The sequence below is a fragment of the Danio aesculapii genome, chromosome 19, assembly GCF_903798145.1.
Source record: "Danio aesculapii chromosome 19, fDanAes4.1, whole genome shotgun sequence".
Taxonomy (NCBI): domain Eukaryota; kingdom Metazoa; phylum Chordata; class Actinopteri; order Cypriniformes; family Danionidae; genus Danio; species Danio aesculapii.
Window position 1 is genome coordinate 44,380,642 of NC_079453.1, and position 19,483 is coordinate 44,400,124.

Here is a 19,483-nt window from a genome sequence, read left to right on the forward strand (position 1 = left end):
GATTCAGGACTGGGGAAACTGGGCTTTGGCTTTCAGTGCTTTTGGCCTTTTCCTTCATTTTGTTGTTGTGTGAGGGATCGTTTTACCTGCAGTACATTAGTTTGGCACTAATGAGTCGCACTCAGCAGAAACAGTTTGGGGATCTTATGACCTATGAGTCTTCTGAAATATTATTTATGCATAAAGTGTATTTGAGAAGCACGTTCAAAACTAATTGACCATCTTCAGATCAATGGCATAAAAAGTTCACCGTGAGCAATGGTGTGTTTTTATTATACCTGTCAATCATGATTTAGGAGGCTGTATTTCAAGATCACAAGATCACTGCCATTGAGTATGAATTTCTTGTCATTTTAGTGACAACAAAAAGCTTTTTATAGTAGAATGAAGGGCTGCACAGTGGTGCAGTGGGTAGCACAATCGCCTCACAGCAAGTAGGTCGCTGATTCGAGCCTCGGCTGGGTCTGTTGGCATTCGGAGTGGAGTTTGCATGTTCTCTCTGTGTTCATGTGGGTTTCCTCCGGGTGCTCTGGTTTCCCCTACAAGTCCAAACACATGTGGTATACAGTAGGTGAAGTGGGTAGGCTAAGTTGTCCGTAGTGGATGTGTGTGAATGAGTGTGTATGTTTCCCAGCAATGGGTTGCAGCTGGAAGGGCAATATGTTTGATATTAAAATGGGACATCTGGTCTTTGACTTGTATAATAAATATGTTATCACAGCTCCCGTTTCCTATAATTCTGTCAGTTTTCCTGCACTCTGGACAAATGGGAAAATTTCAACCTTTCAGAAAGTGTTTTGAAACATTGGAAAATGCCTCCAGAAACCAAGTCCATTAAACACATTTGAAAAGTGTTTGTGCGTGTTCAATTCACACTAAATCCATGCATTATTAATCCTGTTTGTTTCCTTTAACCCACAGGTGTTTCCACTCACCCGTGATTTTCCAAAATTAGTTTTTCAGCGTCTTTATTCCATCCAGCTCACAAAAGCATTGAACACAGGTTTAAGTGTGTGTTTTTTGTAACACGTTCTTCAGGATGGTAAACTCTACAAAGTTTACTATTATCCTTGAGCTTTTCTAAGTGGTTACAGTCTCGTGTAATGTCAGCTTATTCTTTAACATTGTTGTATTGTTGTAATCCTTTCTTTTTTATAAGGGAATCTTTAAGATCTGTCAGTCCTGCAATGCTCCTCATGGCCCTTAAAGTTTGTGCTATTAGCAACTTCTCCGTTTATATCAATAATTGATTGTGAAAGCCTCAGGAGTCGTGTTTCAAATGTCCTTTAGGGCCTCAATCCTGATTTCTCAATCCTGAAGAAAGACGCTGTCACACTTAACCAAGCACAAGTGTGTGATATTTATCGTTTGTGATTAATGGTGTTTGATTAATAGCGAGCTGACGTTATTGAGCACGTCACTTACTTTGGAAAATATAAAAAACAATCAAAAACTAAATTTTTTGACACATACTTACTGAAATAATTAAATTATGTCATCATTATTTTGATTCATTTACATGCAGAATCCAAACCCTTCAGGGAAAGGCACAATATACACTCACCGGCCACTTTATTAGGTACACCTTCTTTGTACCGGGTTGGACCTTCTTTTGCTTTTGGAAGTGCAAAACAATCTTGAGAGTCAACAAGTACTCACTTCTTTCTGAAGTTATGAATGCAATAAATGTCCTTGAATGGGTTCTTTATACTTGTAATATGTGATGTAAAGGGATAGTTCACACAAAAATGAAAATTGTCATCATTTACTCACCCTATACACTTCAAAACGTATTTGAGTTTCTTTCTATATTTTGAAGAATGCTGGTTGATGGTGCCCATTGACTTAGTACTTTTTTTCTACTACGAAATGTAGTGGATGCCATCGACCAACATTCTTCAAAATATCTTCTTTTGTGTTCAACAGAAAAAAGAAGCTCATAAAGGTTTAAAACCACATTAAATGGTGAGGAAATTTACTTTTTTTGGAAGAACCTAGAAAGAAGTAAGAAGTAGGATAGGCATCACGACCCTCCGCCCCGCCCCCATCACAGCAGCAACCTTCTCGTGAAAAATACACACTTAGGCCCTATTTACACTAATACTTCTTAGTTTAAAAATGGCGTTTTAGAACGAAAACGATCCACGTCCACACTGGCGTTTACTTAGTATTTGTCAAAAGCCCTCCTTCCACACTATACTGCTGAAAACGCACATCATGTGACCACACACAAACACACACTCTGTCATGTGCTGCAGTGTATAGTTAGGTGGTGGTTCATTCCGCCATGGCGACCCCTAAAATTAGAGACTAAGGCCAAATCCCAATTCTGTTTTTGTACCTCTACCTCTTCCCCTTTCCCTTGGCCCTTGAAACAGAGTGTGAAAAATTTACCCCTAAGAAATGGGACAGCATTACAGCACCTGCACACGTCATCATATGTCATCACAATCTCTTGCTTCATATGAGATCTAGGATCGTGACTGCTGTAGTTATTCTAGTTGCGTTATTTTTTGCTATTTATCTTCAGGAAATCACTGAAGGGAACGATATCATGTTATCATAACAATATAATGTGGCAATAAGATTGTAACTGTACTGTGCATTTACACAGTGGCCATATTTATCTATGTAAACACACCGAAAACAACATTAACATTATTGCAGCCACTATAAAAAGCCCATTCCCAGCTACTAGAGTTTTCTGACAGGGTATTCCAGTGTCATCGAGTGACAGAACGTTGTGGGACTGCTGTACAGGAGTTATTATTATAGATTATAGGGGATTATAGGTGATTATATAGATTGATAGGGAAATTTAGCGTTTTTTATTTTCGTTTTTTTTTTGGTGACAGTAAATGACGGTAAAACACGAATGCAGTTATGAATGTGTTAAAACGTGTGCTTGTTTGTTGTGAAAATTCGTAATAATGACAAAAAAATACTAATTTGTGGATCTCCTTACTTCCGTGTGCAGCCATGCGGCCGTTGTGGCTGGTGTATTCTGGGAAATTTTCTTACCCCTTGGTTTCGAATATGGTTCTGAAAAATCTCAGTTTAAAGGGGTATCTAGCCGTTCCCCTCAACCCTACGCCTAAAGAGAATTGGGACACCCCGAACCCTTCACGTGAACGTGCAAAATGAGGGGTAGTGGGAAGGGGAAGGGCTAAAGGGTAGAATGGGGATTGGGTCTAAGCCAAAGGAAAATGAATGAATGAATAAAAACTTTATAATATTCGTCTTGACTTTTTGTCATTACATTTTTTCCTGTGTAGTATTGAGCAAGTTACATTACTGACTTATTATAGCTTGTTTTCTGTTTCCCAATGTAAATATTTTGAGTCGATGGTTTTTGGAAAATTATTACCCTCCAATAATCATGAGACCAGGGCCATGCACAGGGGGGTGGCCTGGTGGCTAGGGCCACTGCCTCTTTGCCCTCATTGGTTGAGGTGCCCCTCTTGCTCAATCGCCCCCCACCCCCCCCCCCCCCCCCCCCCCCCCCCACGCCCCCCCCCCCACCCACTTCCTTCACATCCTCCCTTACTTTACGACTGTAACCGTCACCCCCCCCCCCCCTTCACTGTGAGATCGCAAACGTGCACCTCCAAACCCACCCACCCCCAACCACTTACCACCCTCCAACACCCTTCCCCCCTTCACTTCGCGATCGCATTGAGCACCTGCCTCTTTAAGGGTCTGTACACGGGCCTGCATGAGACATTAAAATTTTAGAAAAACAAACAAAAACATTGTCAAAACATATGTCTTCATTGGTTCAACAAAAATCATACGAAGCTCCAAGAACACTTTTGTACACACCACAAAAAAAGTGTTTGTTTGACAAAGTCTTGTTTTGTGTTAAATTAGGGGACATGTTTACTGAACACGATCCAAGGCCTGTCCCAGAAAAGAAAAAAAGATAGACATTTCTTTTCAAGTTGTAAATAAATTAAGGTTTTTTAAACTAATGAAGACAGTACAAGTCAATTATTTATTTGAATTATTTACCATAGCCTGAGATGTTTACTGTTGGGGCGGCCCGGTGGCCCAGTGGTTAGCACTGTTGCCTCATAGCAAGAAGGTTGCTGCTTCAAGTCCCGGCTGGGTCAGTTGGCATTTCTGTATGAATGTTCTGTATGTCCTCTGGGTGCTCCGATTTCCCCCACATGTGCTATAGGTGAATTGGATGAGTTAAACTGACCAAAATGTATGAGTGTGTGTGAAAGTGAGAGTGTATGGGTGTTTTCCAATACTGGGTTGCAGCTTGAAGGGCATCCGCTACATAAAACATATGCTGGAATAGTTGGCAGTTCATTCCACTGTGGCAAACCTTGATAAATAAATGCACTAAACCAAAGGAAAATGAATGAATGAATGCGTACTGTTCCAAAATATGTTAAATGTGTCTTAAAATGAAATATATTGTGGGTCAATGGAAAAAAAGTTCCTGTTTTTTACCCAAACATTTAAAAAGAACATCTTTTAGAGCAGTAATCACAATACCATGAAAATAACCATGACATTTGAATCCTATCGTCGGAATCTATACCCCATCCCATGCCTACTCCTTTCCAAGAGCACAGCTGAACAATTTCACTCCTCATGCTATTAGATTGCAAAACCGAGCCGTATCTTGACGTAGATGTGTGGTGTTTGTGGGATTTGGCCTGGTCCCCATCAGCAGCTGCTTGAATCGGGCTCTTCTCGGAGCTTCAGCACCTGGAAGTGTTGCGAAAGACCCGTTTGTGTTTTTTTTCCCAGAGACTGTGAGAAATGTCAGGAATTGCGGCTGTAATCTCTGCTTTTATCCACTGCGTTGTGAGTGTGCATGCTGGGCTTTCCTGTGACAGCAGTGATTACGAGCATCTGTGTGAACGAGACGATCGCCAGCTTTTATTATTGGGTGTCTGTGCTGTGAGTTTCTCCATTCACCAACCGCCATCTTACATCAGATCGCATGTTTGAATTGGAGGATTTGGCCAGTCTTTTCTGTTTCATTGTGATGTTTGTTCTTTGTATGTTGATTTGTATTTTTTATTTATTTCATTGATTTGGTTTTCTAAAGTCCTGAGGTTCAGTCAAAGAGGAAAATGGCTTTTTTAAGCATCAGAAATATGAAAGTGTAAAACAGCTTTTTTCCATGTACAGTCAGAATTATTAGCCCCCTTGTTTATTTTTCCCTCAATTTCTGTTTAATGGAAAGAAGATTTTTTTTTTACATATTTCCTAACATAATAGTTTTGATAACTCATTTCTAATAACTGATTTATTGAGTCTGCGCCATGATGACAGCACATAATATTTAAATAGATCTTTTTCAAGATATTCAGCTTAAAGTGACATTTAAAGGCTTAACTAGGTAATTAGTCAAGTTAGAGTAATTAGGTAAATCATTGTGTAACAGTGGTTTGTTCTGTAGACAATTTAAAAAAATATTGCTTAAGGGAGATAATAATATTCACCTTAAAATGGTTTAAAAAAAATAAGAAAATCTTTTATTCTAGCCGAAATAAAAACAAATAAGACTTTCTTCAGAAGAAAAAATATTATAGGAAATACTGTGATAAATTTCCTTGCTCTGTTTAACATCAAATTAGAAATATTTTAATTTAAAAAAATTACAGGAGGGCTAATAATTTTGACCTTGATTTTTTTCAAGCTACAAATATTAATTTGTACGTCGCTTTGGATGAAAGCGTCTGCTAAATTAAGAAATGTAATGTAAAGCAAATAAAGGGCTCTCATATATTTTTAATGTGATTTACAGAAGAAACTCACTAGAGTGTCATTGTGTAACAGTAGTTTTTACTGTACACTCTCAGAAATAAAGGTAAGCAAGCTGTCACTGGGGTGGGACCTTTTCGAAAGCTACACATTTGTACTTGAATGGTCCATGTTGGTACCTCAAAAATATATATCAGTAAACCTAAAGATAAAAGGAACACTTTTGTAGTTTTTGGGTACTAATATGTACCTTTAAGGTATTAATATGGACCTTTTAGGTACACATCTGTAGCTTTTCAAAAGCTACCACCCCAGTGACAGCTCGTGTACCTTTATTTCTGAGAGTGTATACTAAAACTTCTTGTTTGGCATCTTCAGGAATTATTTGATTTGCATACATTTATTGATTTTAAAATATTAAATAAAAAATATGAATTAATTGTAATGTAAATCTTTTTCTATGGTTCCTCAAATCAAGTTAATCACATTTTTCAGTAAATAAGTCATTCACTATGTAATATATTTATTTATTTGAATAAATATCATAAGAGTCATGCTTATGAGAATAAATATGTTATTTCATTTTTGCATGAGCATGTCTTAATGAAAATGGTGAATTATTTAAAATAGTTATATATTTTTTTCAATAAAATATTGCATTTAGCATGCATTTTCATGCAATAAAATACTTTATCGTAAATTAATTTAATGTGGACACCAACAGATTAAATATCTTTGACACAATTGCAGTATTTAAAAAAAGTGCGAAAATGCAGACGCTTACAAGTTTATGCAACAACAAAAAAAAACATTATTATTTTGTGTAATTTGAACAATTGTAATACTAAACTACATTTGCCATATTTTGAGATTTTACATTGATATAGCATGAGGTTAACTGTGTTTAAACAGATGTATATTAAAGAGCATTAGGTAGGGCTGGGCGATATGGCAAAATGCAATCTCGATAATTATTTTCCATATTGAACGATAACGATATATATTTTGATATAAGTTGTTAATGCTTCCAGATTTAAAAGAGTATTCCAACAATGACTTAAGCCACAAAAATTAGAGGGTCCAATAAATGGCATAACATATTTTCGGACGATAAATATTTGGTGTAATTCAGTGCATCTCTAATATCTAAACACTTTTAGATTGCCATTGTTGCACATTTCTGCTGTATGATTGGCTCTTAGAGCAATATAGAGTAAAAAGTCACAAGCTTATCATTAGTATTGACATAAATTTTATTGCGATTCGATAATATATCGTTTATCGGCCCAGCTCTAGCATTGGGTTAGCTGTGTTTTAAATGATAAAGCATTATATGATAGAATCTAGATGCCGTTGTGTATTGTGTTTTGATCTGTTAGTTTGTGTGTGTTTGTTTTGTGTTTCAGTTTTCTCCTAGTGTTCAGCTGTCTGGTGCTTTCTGTTTTCTCCACCATTCCAGACCATCATAAATTTGCCAACGAGGCGCTCTTCATCCTGGTAAGAGGTTAAAATGACACATACTAACTGAAAAAGTCAATTATGTCATCAATATTTTGATTATTTTACATGCACAATCCGAACTCTTCAGGAAAAGGCACAATATACACTCAGCGGCCACTTTAAAAGGTATACCTTACTGGTACCAGGCTGGACATACTTTTGCCTTCAGAACTGCCTTAATCCTTCGTGGCATATATTTAACAAGGTACTAGAAAATTCCTCAGAGATTTTGGTCCATATTGACATGATAGCATCACGCAGTTACTGTAGATTTGTCAGCTTCACATCCAAGATGCGAATGTCCACCAAATCCCAAAGGTGCTCTATTGGATTGAGATCTGGTGACTGTGGAGGCCATTTGAGTACAGTGAACTCATTGTCATGTTCAAGAAACCAGTCTGAGATGATTCATGCTTCATGAAATGGCGCGTTATCCTGCTGGAAGTAGCCATTAGAAGATGGGTATATTGTGGTCATAAAGAGGTGGACATGGTCAGCAACAATACTCAAATGGCTGTGGCATTAACAAGATGCTCAATTGGTACTAGTGGGCCCAAAGTGAGCCAAGAAAATATCCCCCACACCATTACACCACCACCACCAACCTGAACTGTTGATACAAGGCAGAATGGATACATACTTTCATGTTGTTGCTGCTGTAGCCCATCCTCCTTAAGTTTGGACGTGTTGTGCGCTCAGAGATGCTCTTCTGCAGACCTTAGTTGTAACGAGTGGTTATTTGAGTTACTATTGCCTTTCTATCAGCTGGAACCAGACTGACCATTCTCCTCTGACCTCTGCCATCAACAAGGAATTTGCGCCCACAGAACTGCTGCTCACTGGATATTTTTTTATTTTGACCATTCTCTGTAAACCCTAGAGATGGTTGTGTTTGAAAATCCTAGTAGATCAGCAGTTTCTGAAATACTCAGACCAGCTTGTCTGGCACCAACAACCATGCCACGTTCAAAGTCACTTAAATCCCCTTTCTTCCCCTTTCTGATGCTCGGTTTAAACTACAGCAGATCGTCTTGACCATGTCCACATGCCTAAATGCATTGAAAAAGTCACTTAAATCACCTTTCTTCACTATTCTGATGCTCGAACTGCTGCAGATCGTCTTGACCGTGTCTAGTTGCTGCCATGTGATTGGCTGATTAGAAATTTGTATTAACAAGCAGTTGAAAGGTGTACCTAATAAAGTGGCCGGTGAGTTTACACCCGTTTCATCCTTTTAGAATTCTCCCAAAGACATTTACTAAAATATAAAGAATTATCCATTTATATATTGCTGGAATACAGAGCTGTGCTGCCGATTTTGAATGGCTTTCAGTGTAGGACAAGGGTTTTATACGAATAGGTGTAATTACAGCATTTACCAGCAGGAGCAGAAACGTCACAGACTGGAAATCACTTCATTAAAACGAAAACTTGAGAACGCTTTCTGCTGTCAGTAAAAGTGCAGCATTCTCAGCTTATTTAAGACATTTACAGTACATGCTTTTACTGCGTTCGCCATTTTATAAACAAATACTTAATCTCTTGATGCAATATATTTTAAATTGAGCTCATAACTGTTCAAAAACATTGCAAATTTACAGACGATGCATATTTATTTCTTAGACAACGTCACAAATAACATCAAAACAACATAAATGTTACTGTACGTTAACAAAAAATAGATTTTTTGTATGAGTTTTTCATACTAATGCGGTTTTAGTAGGCATACATATACATATTTATCACCAAAATTCTGTCCCAAGACTAAATATATTTTAATACTAATGTACTTCCATATATAATGAGCTTTTTAAAATTATAAATATAATATTATAATATATATATTTTTATTATAATTTATTTTTTAATTATTATAATTGTATTATTATCATCATTATTATTATTTTAGTTTTTGCATTTTATTAATATTATTTAATTTTTTAAAAAGATTATAATTTTATTAATATTATTATTAGCATTATTATTATATACTTTATTTTTTAATTATTTTTTAAATGATTGTTATTAAATTTTCTCACATTTTTATTATTATTATTATCAATAATATTTATTTTATTCTCTACATTTTTATTATTATTATTATTATCATTAATATTTATTTAATTTTTTACATTTTTATTATTATTATTTTATATGTTACATTTTTTTAATTTTTATTTAGTTATTATTAGCATTATTATTATTTACTTTTTTTTAAATTATTATTATTATTATTATTATTACTATTTAATTTTCCTAAATTTTTATTATTAATATTATTCATTTTTATTTTTTACATTTTTATTATTATTACTTTATTTAGAAAATTATTATAATTTTATTTTATTATTTTTATTATTATTATTTATTTTCTTTTCTAACATTTTTATTATTATTTTTTTAATTATTATACTTTTATTATTATCATCATCATTATTTATTTAATTTTTTACATTTTATTATTAATAATATATATTTTTTAATTATTATAATTTTATTATAATTATTATTATTATTATCATCATCATCATAATCATCATCATCATCATCATCATCATCATCATCATTATTATTATTATTATTATTATTATTATTATTATTATTATTATTATTATTATTATTATTATTATTATTATTATTATTATTATTATTATTGTTGTCATCATCATCATTATTATTTGCCTTATTTAAAAAATTATTATTATTATTATTTCTCCTGGTTATCTTGTTAGTTAATTAATGACTAAAGCACACCCTCTTTTCCAAAAACCTTTCAATCTGACACAGCATACATTGTTTCGTACATATTAAATTGCATTGAAATGAATCTACTCACTCTCTCTGACCTGTAGAGCAAATGGGCCAACTTCCGTTTCTGTGTTTTGTATCCAAGTTTAAAGGAAATTCAGAGTTGGCGAGCACAGACTGTCTGATCTCTCTAAGTACCTTCACTAAACATCCACCTTGTCCGTGCCGTCTCTAAATACATTGATAATAGCACATCATCTGAATAATTAATCACACAGGGCATTCTCTCCGGCTGTTAGACCGTCCAATCACAGCCTGTACATCTTTATTTGAGGTGATTTTGGAGGCGTGTCTGCAAGAAAAAAGGTGGATTAAGTACATTTTTTCAATTCGCCAGCACTATGGATCAAATGTGCCATGTTTGCAGGTCTGTTTTGCTGTCTATTGTGTTACTAAGAGGTTTATCTTATTAGTCAGCTGGCATTGTTCTGAAATCCTTTGTAAGCACAAACACATATGCTGTAGGAGCTTTTATAAGGACTGTAACTACAGATTGTTATTGTGTTGGCTTGAGAAAGCTAACATACTGAAGTGCTAAGTAAAGTACTTATTCCGAGACTAGCATTTCTGTCTCCAACTCCTCCTACGACCAACAAACTCATCTCAGAATTTCAGACCGTTGTGAAATACAGTTGGCCGAAAGATACTGAAATCCCAAAGACTTTTATTGATATGTTTAATGAACCACGACTCTTCAAACTCAGGCTGTTAAAGGATTAAAATGAAACACAGAGAAGCCCTTTAGACTAGATTAAGCTAGAATCACCCTAGAAATGACATAGAGACACCCTAGAAACTTTAACAACCACCTACAATATCTTAGCTACTGCCTAACAATAACTCAGTTTACCCTAGCAACCACCCATAACACACAAGCAACCGAGCAACTACCCAGATTATCTGAAGAATCACTAAGTAACCACCCAGAACACTATAACAGCCACATAGTAACCACCATACCTTAGGAATCACTCACAACACTTTAACAACTGCCTTGCAACAACTCAGATTACTTTAGTAATCACCTAGCACCACCCCAGCAACCGCATAGAACACTATAACAGCCACATAGAAACCACCTAGCATCCATTTATATAGCAGTGACATAGAGACACCATAGTAACCACCAACAACGATGCCACGTTCAAAGTCACTTAAATCCCCTTTCTTCCGCATTCTGATGCTTGATTTGACCTGCAGCAGATCGTCTTGACCATGTCTACATGCCTAAATGCATTGAGCTGCTGCCATGTGATTGGCTGATTATAAATTGGCATTAACAAGCAGTTGGACAGGTGTACCTAATAAAGTGGCCGGTGTATTTCTGCATGCCATCCATCTTGAAAGATTGCAAACTTTTGGTATAATAAGCTGTTGTCAGTGTTGAGCGAATATAATAATTCAAAACACACGAGAGGAGCGTTTGCTTACTGTATAACTGCAATGAAACACATTCTGACGATTATTAGGCCCTATTTTCATTACAGTCTTAGCAGTGTCTCAGTCTTGGGCCCATTTCTCATCTGATTGGCACGCTGTAAGCAGTCTTGTACTGTCTCATGTCTCCCTGTGGCTGCGTTAAGTGTGCATTTTGTTTTCCGCTGGGATCTTTGCTCTGGGAAATGGCAGTGTAAGCACACGGCAGGATTCAGGTGTTGTCGAGTATGCAAGAAGTAGCCGACTCCATCCAATAATCTCAGCTGCGATTCTGTAATCACTCATTCAGTATGAAGTGCTTTTCCCTCTCGCGCTGACTTTCTCTCCCACTTTTTCCCCCATTTAATGGTCTCCTTCAGGAAAGGACTATGTTGTCTATCATGCACGTTGTGGTATTGACTGTACACTCAGTCTGTAATGTGTTTGTTCACGTCGAGAGCGCGGGTGCCATTGCAGGAGCTGTAATCAATACAGGCATTTAGCGCAGGCCGCTCTGAAACCAAGCCGTCTGTGGCATCTTCAGCAGGAGATAAGCAGTCATGTGATTTAGCATAAATCGAGTGCATATATCACAGAATTAGGTGAAGCAAGGATACTGAAAACTTCACACCAGTGACTTTTTTATGTAAACAATAGCCCCGTTCACACAGTGATACCGGTAAATATCCGGAAAATTATTGGAACGATTTTACCGGTAAATTAAAAAAAGCGTTGTTCACACAGGCACGGACGTTACGGAATTTTTCCAGAAAAGACCGTTCACACATCTATTCCAAAATACCGGTAAATTCTGACATCATTAACCAGAAATGTGCTTAAAAATTTTTAAAATGTGCTTAAAAATTTGTAAACACAGAACGGGTCGGGCTTTTGTTGATGGTTTATAATATATGTGTGCTAGTGCTCACCGGCTGCTTCACATGCACACGCGTCAAGCAACTGAAGCAGAGCTTGAACGTAAACAAACATCGGTTAATTATAAGCATTTTATCGATAATTTTTTCCACATTTATCATTAAGAAGGAACATAGAAAGGTTATCTGACTAACATCTAGCAGCTGAATGTGTCTGGAAAAATTATTCAAAGGCTTTTATTTTCATAAACAGCTCGAATGTGAATGCGTCTGAGTGTTCTGATTGGCTGGAGTAGACGTCGCATGTCAGCGCGTTCTAGACGTGAACGCACTCTTTCCGGCAATCTTCCTTCTGCGTTCACACAGAGCAGCATTCTGGCAAATTACCGGTAATTTTACAACTTCTCTTTCTGGAAAATTGCCGGAACGAATTTACCGGTATTTTCTAAAAGGGCCCGTTCACACATGATCCCTCTCTGGAAAATTGGCGGTAATTTTCCGGAAAGGTCTGTATGTGTGAAAGGGGCTAATGAGTGATATTTTCCACTAAAATGGATTGTCTAACCTTAGTAAAAAAATTCATGCAAATTGCTACATTTATTCAGGACACTGTATAGTTCCCAGAAGTTTTGCCGTCACAGCCATAGACTGTAAAATATATGGACGTAGCATCCGTGACGTCACCCATAGGTTTCTGAACACTGCAAAAGAAGCTACAAGTAGGCGCGGCCAACCGTCGCCATTTTGTTCGCGCGTCATCGCACCCACGGCAGGATACCAAACAAGGGCAAAGAGGCGGAGAGTGAGCGGAGCTACAGACACCTGCTGGCACTTTGCTTAGACCTGGCTCAGACAGACTTTACTTTGGGAGAAACGCTTGATACTTTATTACCTGCGACTCGTTTGTATTCTGACCACATGTGCTTTTCTGTACACTATATCAATAAAGTGTTTTAAAAACACTGTAGTAATACATTGAGCCACTAAACATTGTTCTTATGATGTTTTTCTACAGGAGGAAAACGCGAATTACTTCCAAACACTTCAGATATTGTGTGTGTTAGAAAATGCAAGACTATTGATGAAATCCAGCATAACACTGTATGATAACGCTTCAGATGACTGTTCTAGAGCCTACAGCTGATCAATCTGTCACATTCTGGAGTGCTTTACGAGTCTAAAGAAAAATATTAATGATAAATGACCTTAAATAAAACAAATACATTTATAGAGATGGTATACAAGTATATAACTTTACTCACATGGGAAACGAGGCCACGTGAATGGTTTGTGAGCACAATTAAGTGCACACAGCATCCCATATCATCTGATAATTGTAAGAAATAATCCCAAAAGGCAGCTGACTGTGTAAAGCCACATAAAACAACACAAAAATACGATGAATATGCCGAGATCAGTGGCTAATCTGCCGGATTCAGCTGAGGTGAAGTGACGGCGACCAGCGAGACCTAGCTGTCACTCAAGTGGCCACGCCCTTAATTATGCAAACTTAATATAACCTAATATAAAGGAAATGGATGAGTTATAAAAAAATTCACCCCCCTCACAGTTGTCATGGAGGGTAATAATAGCTATATGACCCAAAATCGTTCTTTGTACCAGGCTGTAAACACCTTTTTTTCAGTTACTTCCGTATTGGCTTCCCGAGGGAGAGCGGGAGGTTGCCGCTTGGTCACAGCTAACAACTACCTAGCAATAACTCAGATCACCTAGCAACCCCCAGCAACCACTCAGAATGCATTAACAAAATTAGGTTGTCCCAGAAAAATCTTCTGCTCATCTTAAAGACCCCCTGTTTTGCATTAAAAAAAGTCATATTTTGGTTTTGGAGGTCTCCAACGACAGTCTGATATGCATGCAAGGTCAAAAAACACTTTCATTGTCTTATAATATGCATTTATGTTTACCTAATTATCCAAATGACTCCCTTATGATTCGTTCAGCGATTCATATGTTCCCAAACCCCTCCTTAGCGTGATGCTAATCTGCGCTGATTGATCGGATGACCTGGTCTGTTGTGATTGGTCGACTGTGTTCAGCGTGAGACAGAGAGAAATGCCCACCACGGCTTATCAACAATTTTGAAGTAGTCAGAGTACAGAGATTACCTAATTACCCTAACCCCCCTAGTTAACCTAATTAACCTAGTTAAGCCTTTAAATGTCACTTTAAGCTGTATAGAAGTGTCTTGAAAAATATCTAGTCAAATATTATTTACTGTCATCATGACAATGATAAAATAAATCAGTTATTAGAAATGAGTTATTAAAACTATCATGTTTAGAAATGTGCTGAAAAAAATCTTCCCTCCGTTAAACAGAAATTGGGAAAAAAAATAAACAGGGGGCGAATAATTCTGACTTCAACTGTATGTGCTCTTTTGTGTTTTTAACATACACATTATGAAGTCATATAGGTAGTTATGGTGTGATATATTTTTTGTGTAGTTTTCTTTTTTCGGGGGCAATATTTAGTTTATTTAAATAAAAAACTGTATTTTTGTTAAATATAAGTATAATAATAACTATTAAATATATTTAAAAAATCTTTAATACTATTTTTTTAATCGAGAATACTAACAACTGAGATTTCATTGGCATTTTAACTACTGAACTACACAATAGGACTTCAGATTCAGAAACCTGGTCAATATAGGTAAAAATGTCTGAAATGTGCTTCACTTATTAACATATAATATATGAATTATTTATAATATGACATTATTTGAGGTATATAATTGCGATCTTAAAAGGAGGACAAATTAATTGTCTAACATAAACCTGTATTGACGACCATCCTAAGAACAAATGACCTGCAGATTAATCTTCCATTTGTTTACAGCAAAGAAGCAAATTACAGTTGAATTGACCAGTGTAGTACTTTAGCCTGCATTGTTAGGTAGTATATTTTTAGATTACTGGCAGAACATCACTGTCATCATGTTGTATTGTTTATTGTTCACTTTACTTCCTTATTCAATCTACTATTTATTCTTAAGACTATTGATTTTGAAATGATTTGATGTTTCTTCACCTGCAGGAGTTTGTGATGATCGTGGTTTTTGGGCTGGAGTATTTTGTGAGGGTCTGGGCCGCCGGATGCTGCTGTCGGTACAGAGGATGGCAGGGTCGACTACGCTTTGCCAGAAAGCCCTTCTGTGTCATAGGTAAAGTTCTGGAGATCTATTTTTTAAACACTGTCAATCTGAAGGAGGTGTGAGAAGTGTTTAAATCTGTCTCTCAAAAGATGATTCTGTGTTCATGTTCTCTTAGAAATCACCTAGGTACAGCCCAGCAACCACCCTGAAAACTAAAACAGCCACATAGCAAACACCTAGCATTTGTCTATCTAGCAGTGACAAAGAGACGCCCTAGTAACTACCCAGAATATCATAGTAACCACTTGTTGAGCCACTTTATTATATAATTCTCTTTTGCCCCATACTATACTGAACTACACTGTTCCAATTTACTTTGATCTTTTATTTGAAGCTGCTTTGACATAATTTACATTGTAAACGCGCTATACAAATAAAAGTGAATTGAATTATATAAAATGAATGCAATTAAAAGACTAAATCTTATTCATTTATTACCTTTTCTTTTCCGTTCCTGTCATCTCTGGCTCTTGCAGACTTCATAGTGTTTGTGGCGTCGCTGGCAGTGATAGCAGCGGGCACACAAGGAAACATCTTCGCCACATCTGCTCTGCGCAGCATGCGGTTTCTGCAGATCCTGCGCATGGTGCGTATGGACCGCCGCGGAGGAACCTGGAAGCTGCTGGGCTCTGTGGTTTACGCTCACAGCAAGGTGACAACACACACACACACACACATCCATCAGAGGACACTTTAATCACTCTACTGCTAATCTAAAGCATGCTTTCTGAAAACATATCAAACATGTAAGGATGGAGTACCCTAAAACAGGTTTAATATAAGCTTATAAACTTATATATACTTTACAAATTGCAGTCTTAAAAATCACTGGGGTGCTACCTTTTCAAAAAGAACCCTATATTATAATGATTTTTGCTGACAAATTTTGTTTTGACACATATTTTGAGAAAATTTTTGACACATAAATTGAGAATAAATAAAAAAACTCAGCAATATACTCTGGGCAAATGTAAACAGAGAGTGTGTGTGTGTGTGTGTATATATATATATATATATATATATATATATATATATATATATATATATATATATATATATATATATATATATATATATATATATATATATATATATATATATTAAACTTCTGTAAAAATGCATCAGATAAATATTGCCTAAATCTGTTTATCAGCCTCAGTCCTGATCAAAACTATTAAATTGCTTAGAAAATGACAGGATTTTAACTCTTTAGTCGCCAATTTCATAAATGATGAAACTGATTTGGTGAAAAAAACTACACAAAATGACGTATTTTCAATAAAAAAAGTAATTGTTGATTGAATTTAAAAAAAATCTTTTGGACATGTGAAACAACATTGGCTTTGATGCATTGTTTTTGATTGATTTTCATTTTTTTCTACCTAATTTACTGTTGGCTGTTTTTGACCTATTGACTTCCATTATAACCACATGTTTTTAATACAAAACTATGATACCATTCTGTATAATCATGCATTTTTGATTGTTGATGGTTTTCCCTTTTGGGAAGAAGTACAATTTCTAATTTTTACTGTTGATCATCAGTTGGCACCATTAATCCATTATATATGCCTGTGCATAAAAGGCTTAGTTTCTGGATTTTCTATGGAGTATAACAGCCAATTAAAGTGTGTGTCTGTGTGTCTGTGAGAGTGAACTTTGGACACTTACCTTGATGTGTCTGAGAAAATCTAAATATGCACATCAGCTCTCTGAACTACATGAAGTAAACGAAAACAAAGTCAAAGGGCAAAAACGGCCACCAACAGTAAATTAGAGACAAGAAATGTAAAATCTAACAATGCTTCAAAGCCAACGTTGTTACTTTGATAAACGTTGTAAGACTTTGATAAAAGCAAAAAAAAAATAGTGCACAATTACTTTTTATATTAAAAATAAGTCATTTTGTGTGTGTTTTTTCACCTGATCAGTCACATCATTTGTGAACTTGGCAAATAAAGAGTTAAAATCCTGTAATTTTTAAAAACATTTAGTAGTTTTGTTCAGGATTGAGGCTGATTAACAAATTTATGCTAAAAAAAATTATCATTATCATAAAAAATATAAAATATAAAATATTAATCTGACGCATTTTTACAGCGGTTTAATTGAGTAGATGTTTTCATCCCTAACATAACAAAAGGGTAGTACATTTGAACAGTGCACAAGGGTTAAGGTGCTATGATGAAGACATTCATACTTTTTAGGTATAAATATGTACCTTTAAAGTTCACATGTCGACCTATAAGGTACAAAAGTGTACCTTTTGAAAATGTACAACCCTAGTGACTTTTTTTAATGGTTTTGCACCTTTATTTCTGAGCGTGTGCATATAAGGTCAGAAAACATTGTAATTTTCTCAGAAAATGCATTTAATATTCAAATTATGTTTCTATGATTGAGTGAATCAATTGAGGGCTTAAGGTCTGTAAACCCCTTCCCCTTCCATAGGCCAAATCTGCACTGATTGGTCAGCTGGCTGAAGTCAGTTTTGATTGGTCTTTTTCAGACACCCATTTCAGGGGGGTTGTGTGTCACAGCAGGCGGGAATTATGCAAATGTGTTCATTTATGTAGATGAAGTTCGGTAGCAGACAAAAGATTCGAAAATATAATGACTTGTTATTTAGAGTCGGCTATTTCTTTTGAAAGACGATATCTTTGTTCATCATGCACTATTTTGATTAGCAACGTTGCACAGTTTACACTGAAGGACAGATATGTTACAAACAATAAATAAGATATTTTGGAAACCCCATTTGACCTGCTCTTTAAATCCGCAGAATTAAAAGCTGATTAGCTGTAGAATCTGGAAGTATTTTTTCCTTGTATTTTTCTCATAGGGAGTTTAAATATGTCCCTAAACGTCATGAACCCAACCAATCAGTTAAGAGGAGAATCAAAACATTGCAAACTTTAAATTGATGCGATAATAAGTAATGAAATCAGACAATACCTGGGCCTGCCCTTGGGCTTGACTGGGTTACATCCATACCGGACATTCATTCATTCATTTTCTTTTTGTATTAGTCCCTTTAATAATCAGGAGTCAACACAGCGGAATGAACCGCTAACTTATCCAGCATATGTTTTACGCAACGGATGCCCTTCCAGCTGCAACCCATCTCTGGGAAACATCCATACACTCTCATTCACACACATACACTACGGACAATTTAGCTTACCCAATTCACCTATAGCACATGTCTTTGGACTGTGGGGGAAATAGGAGCACCCAGAGAAAACCCACGCCAACACTAGGAGAACATGCAAACTCCACACAGAAATGCCAACCGAACTCCTGTTTTTTTTCCCAGGAGTCTCCCTTATTTCACAACCATCTCCCGCCACCCTCCCATTTTGTTATTTCTCTCGGAAAACTCCCGTAATTAAAATTTTTATTACTAATATGCATTGCTGAGCACTTAATTTGGACAACATTAAATATGATTTTCTCAGTATGTTTATTTTTAAAACCCCCAGATATTCAAATACTTATTTATCAGCCAAATATTGTCCTGTAAAAGTATTTATTCATGCAAACCTTATTTCTACAACTTTCATACAATACATAAATTTCATTAATTTTCCTTCGGCTTAGTCCCTTTATTTATCAGGGGTTGCCACAGCGGAATGAACCACTAACTTATCCAGTATATTCTTTACACAGCGGATGCCCTTCTAGCTGCAACCCTGTACTAGGAAACATCCATACACATTCATTCACACTCATACACTACGGAAAGTTTAGGTTATTCAATTCACCTATAGACCATTTCAATATACTCATATCATTGGCCCATGAACATTTTCTGCTTGTTATCAAACTATTTTATAACTGTAACAAGAGGCAATTCAATTATAACTTTATGTTAAAACAGCTCTCATGACATTATTTATCAATATGTGGCTCTTTTTGGAATCTCGGAAGCTAAAGAAATTAAAAATGTAAAACAGGAAATACATTGGGACCATTGTCT

At 35.9% G+C, this 19,483-nt stretch overlaps 1 protein-coding gene across 1 annotated transcript in view; it reads left to right on the plus strand.

Moving 5' to 3' along the window:
* Nucleotides 1–19,483, plus strand: part of LOC130247010 (potassium voltage-gated channel subfamily KQT member 4) — a 125,836-nt gene that overhangs the window by 64,306 nt on the left and 42,047 nt on the right. Inside the window, exons 2-4 of the mRNA XM_056480188.1 lie at nucleotides 7,134–7,224; nucleotides 15,387–15,513; nucleotides 15,981–16,156. Coding sequence (XP_056336163.1) covers nucleotides 7,134–7,224; nucleotides 15,387–15,513; nucleotides 15,981–16,156 — 394 coding nt within the window. The remainder of the gene's footprint in view (nucleotides 1–7,133; nucleotides 7,225–15,386; nucleotides 15,514–15,980; nucleotides 16,157–19,483) is intronic.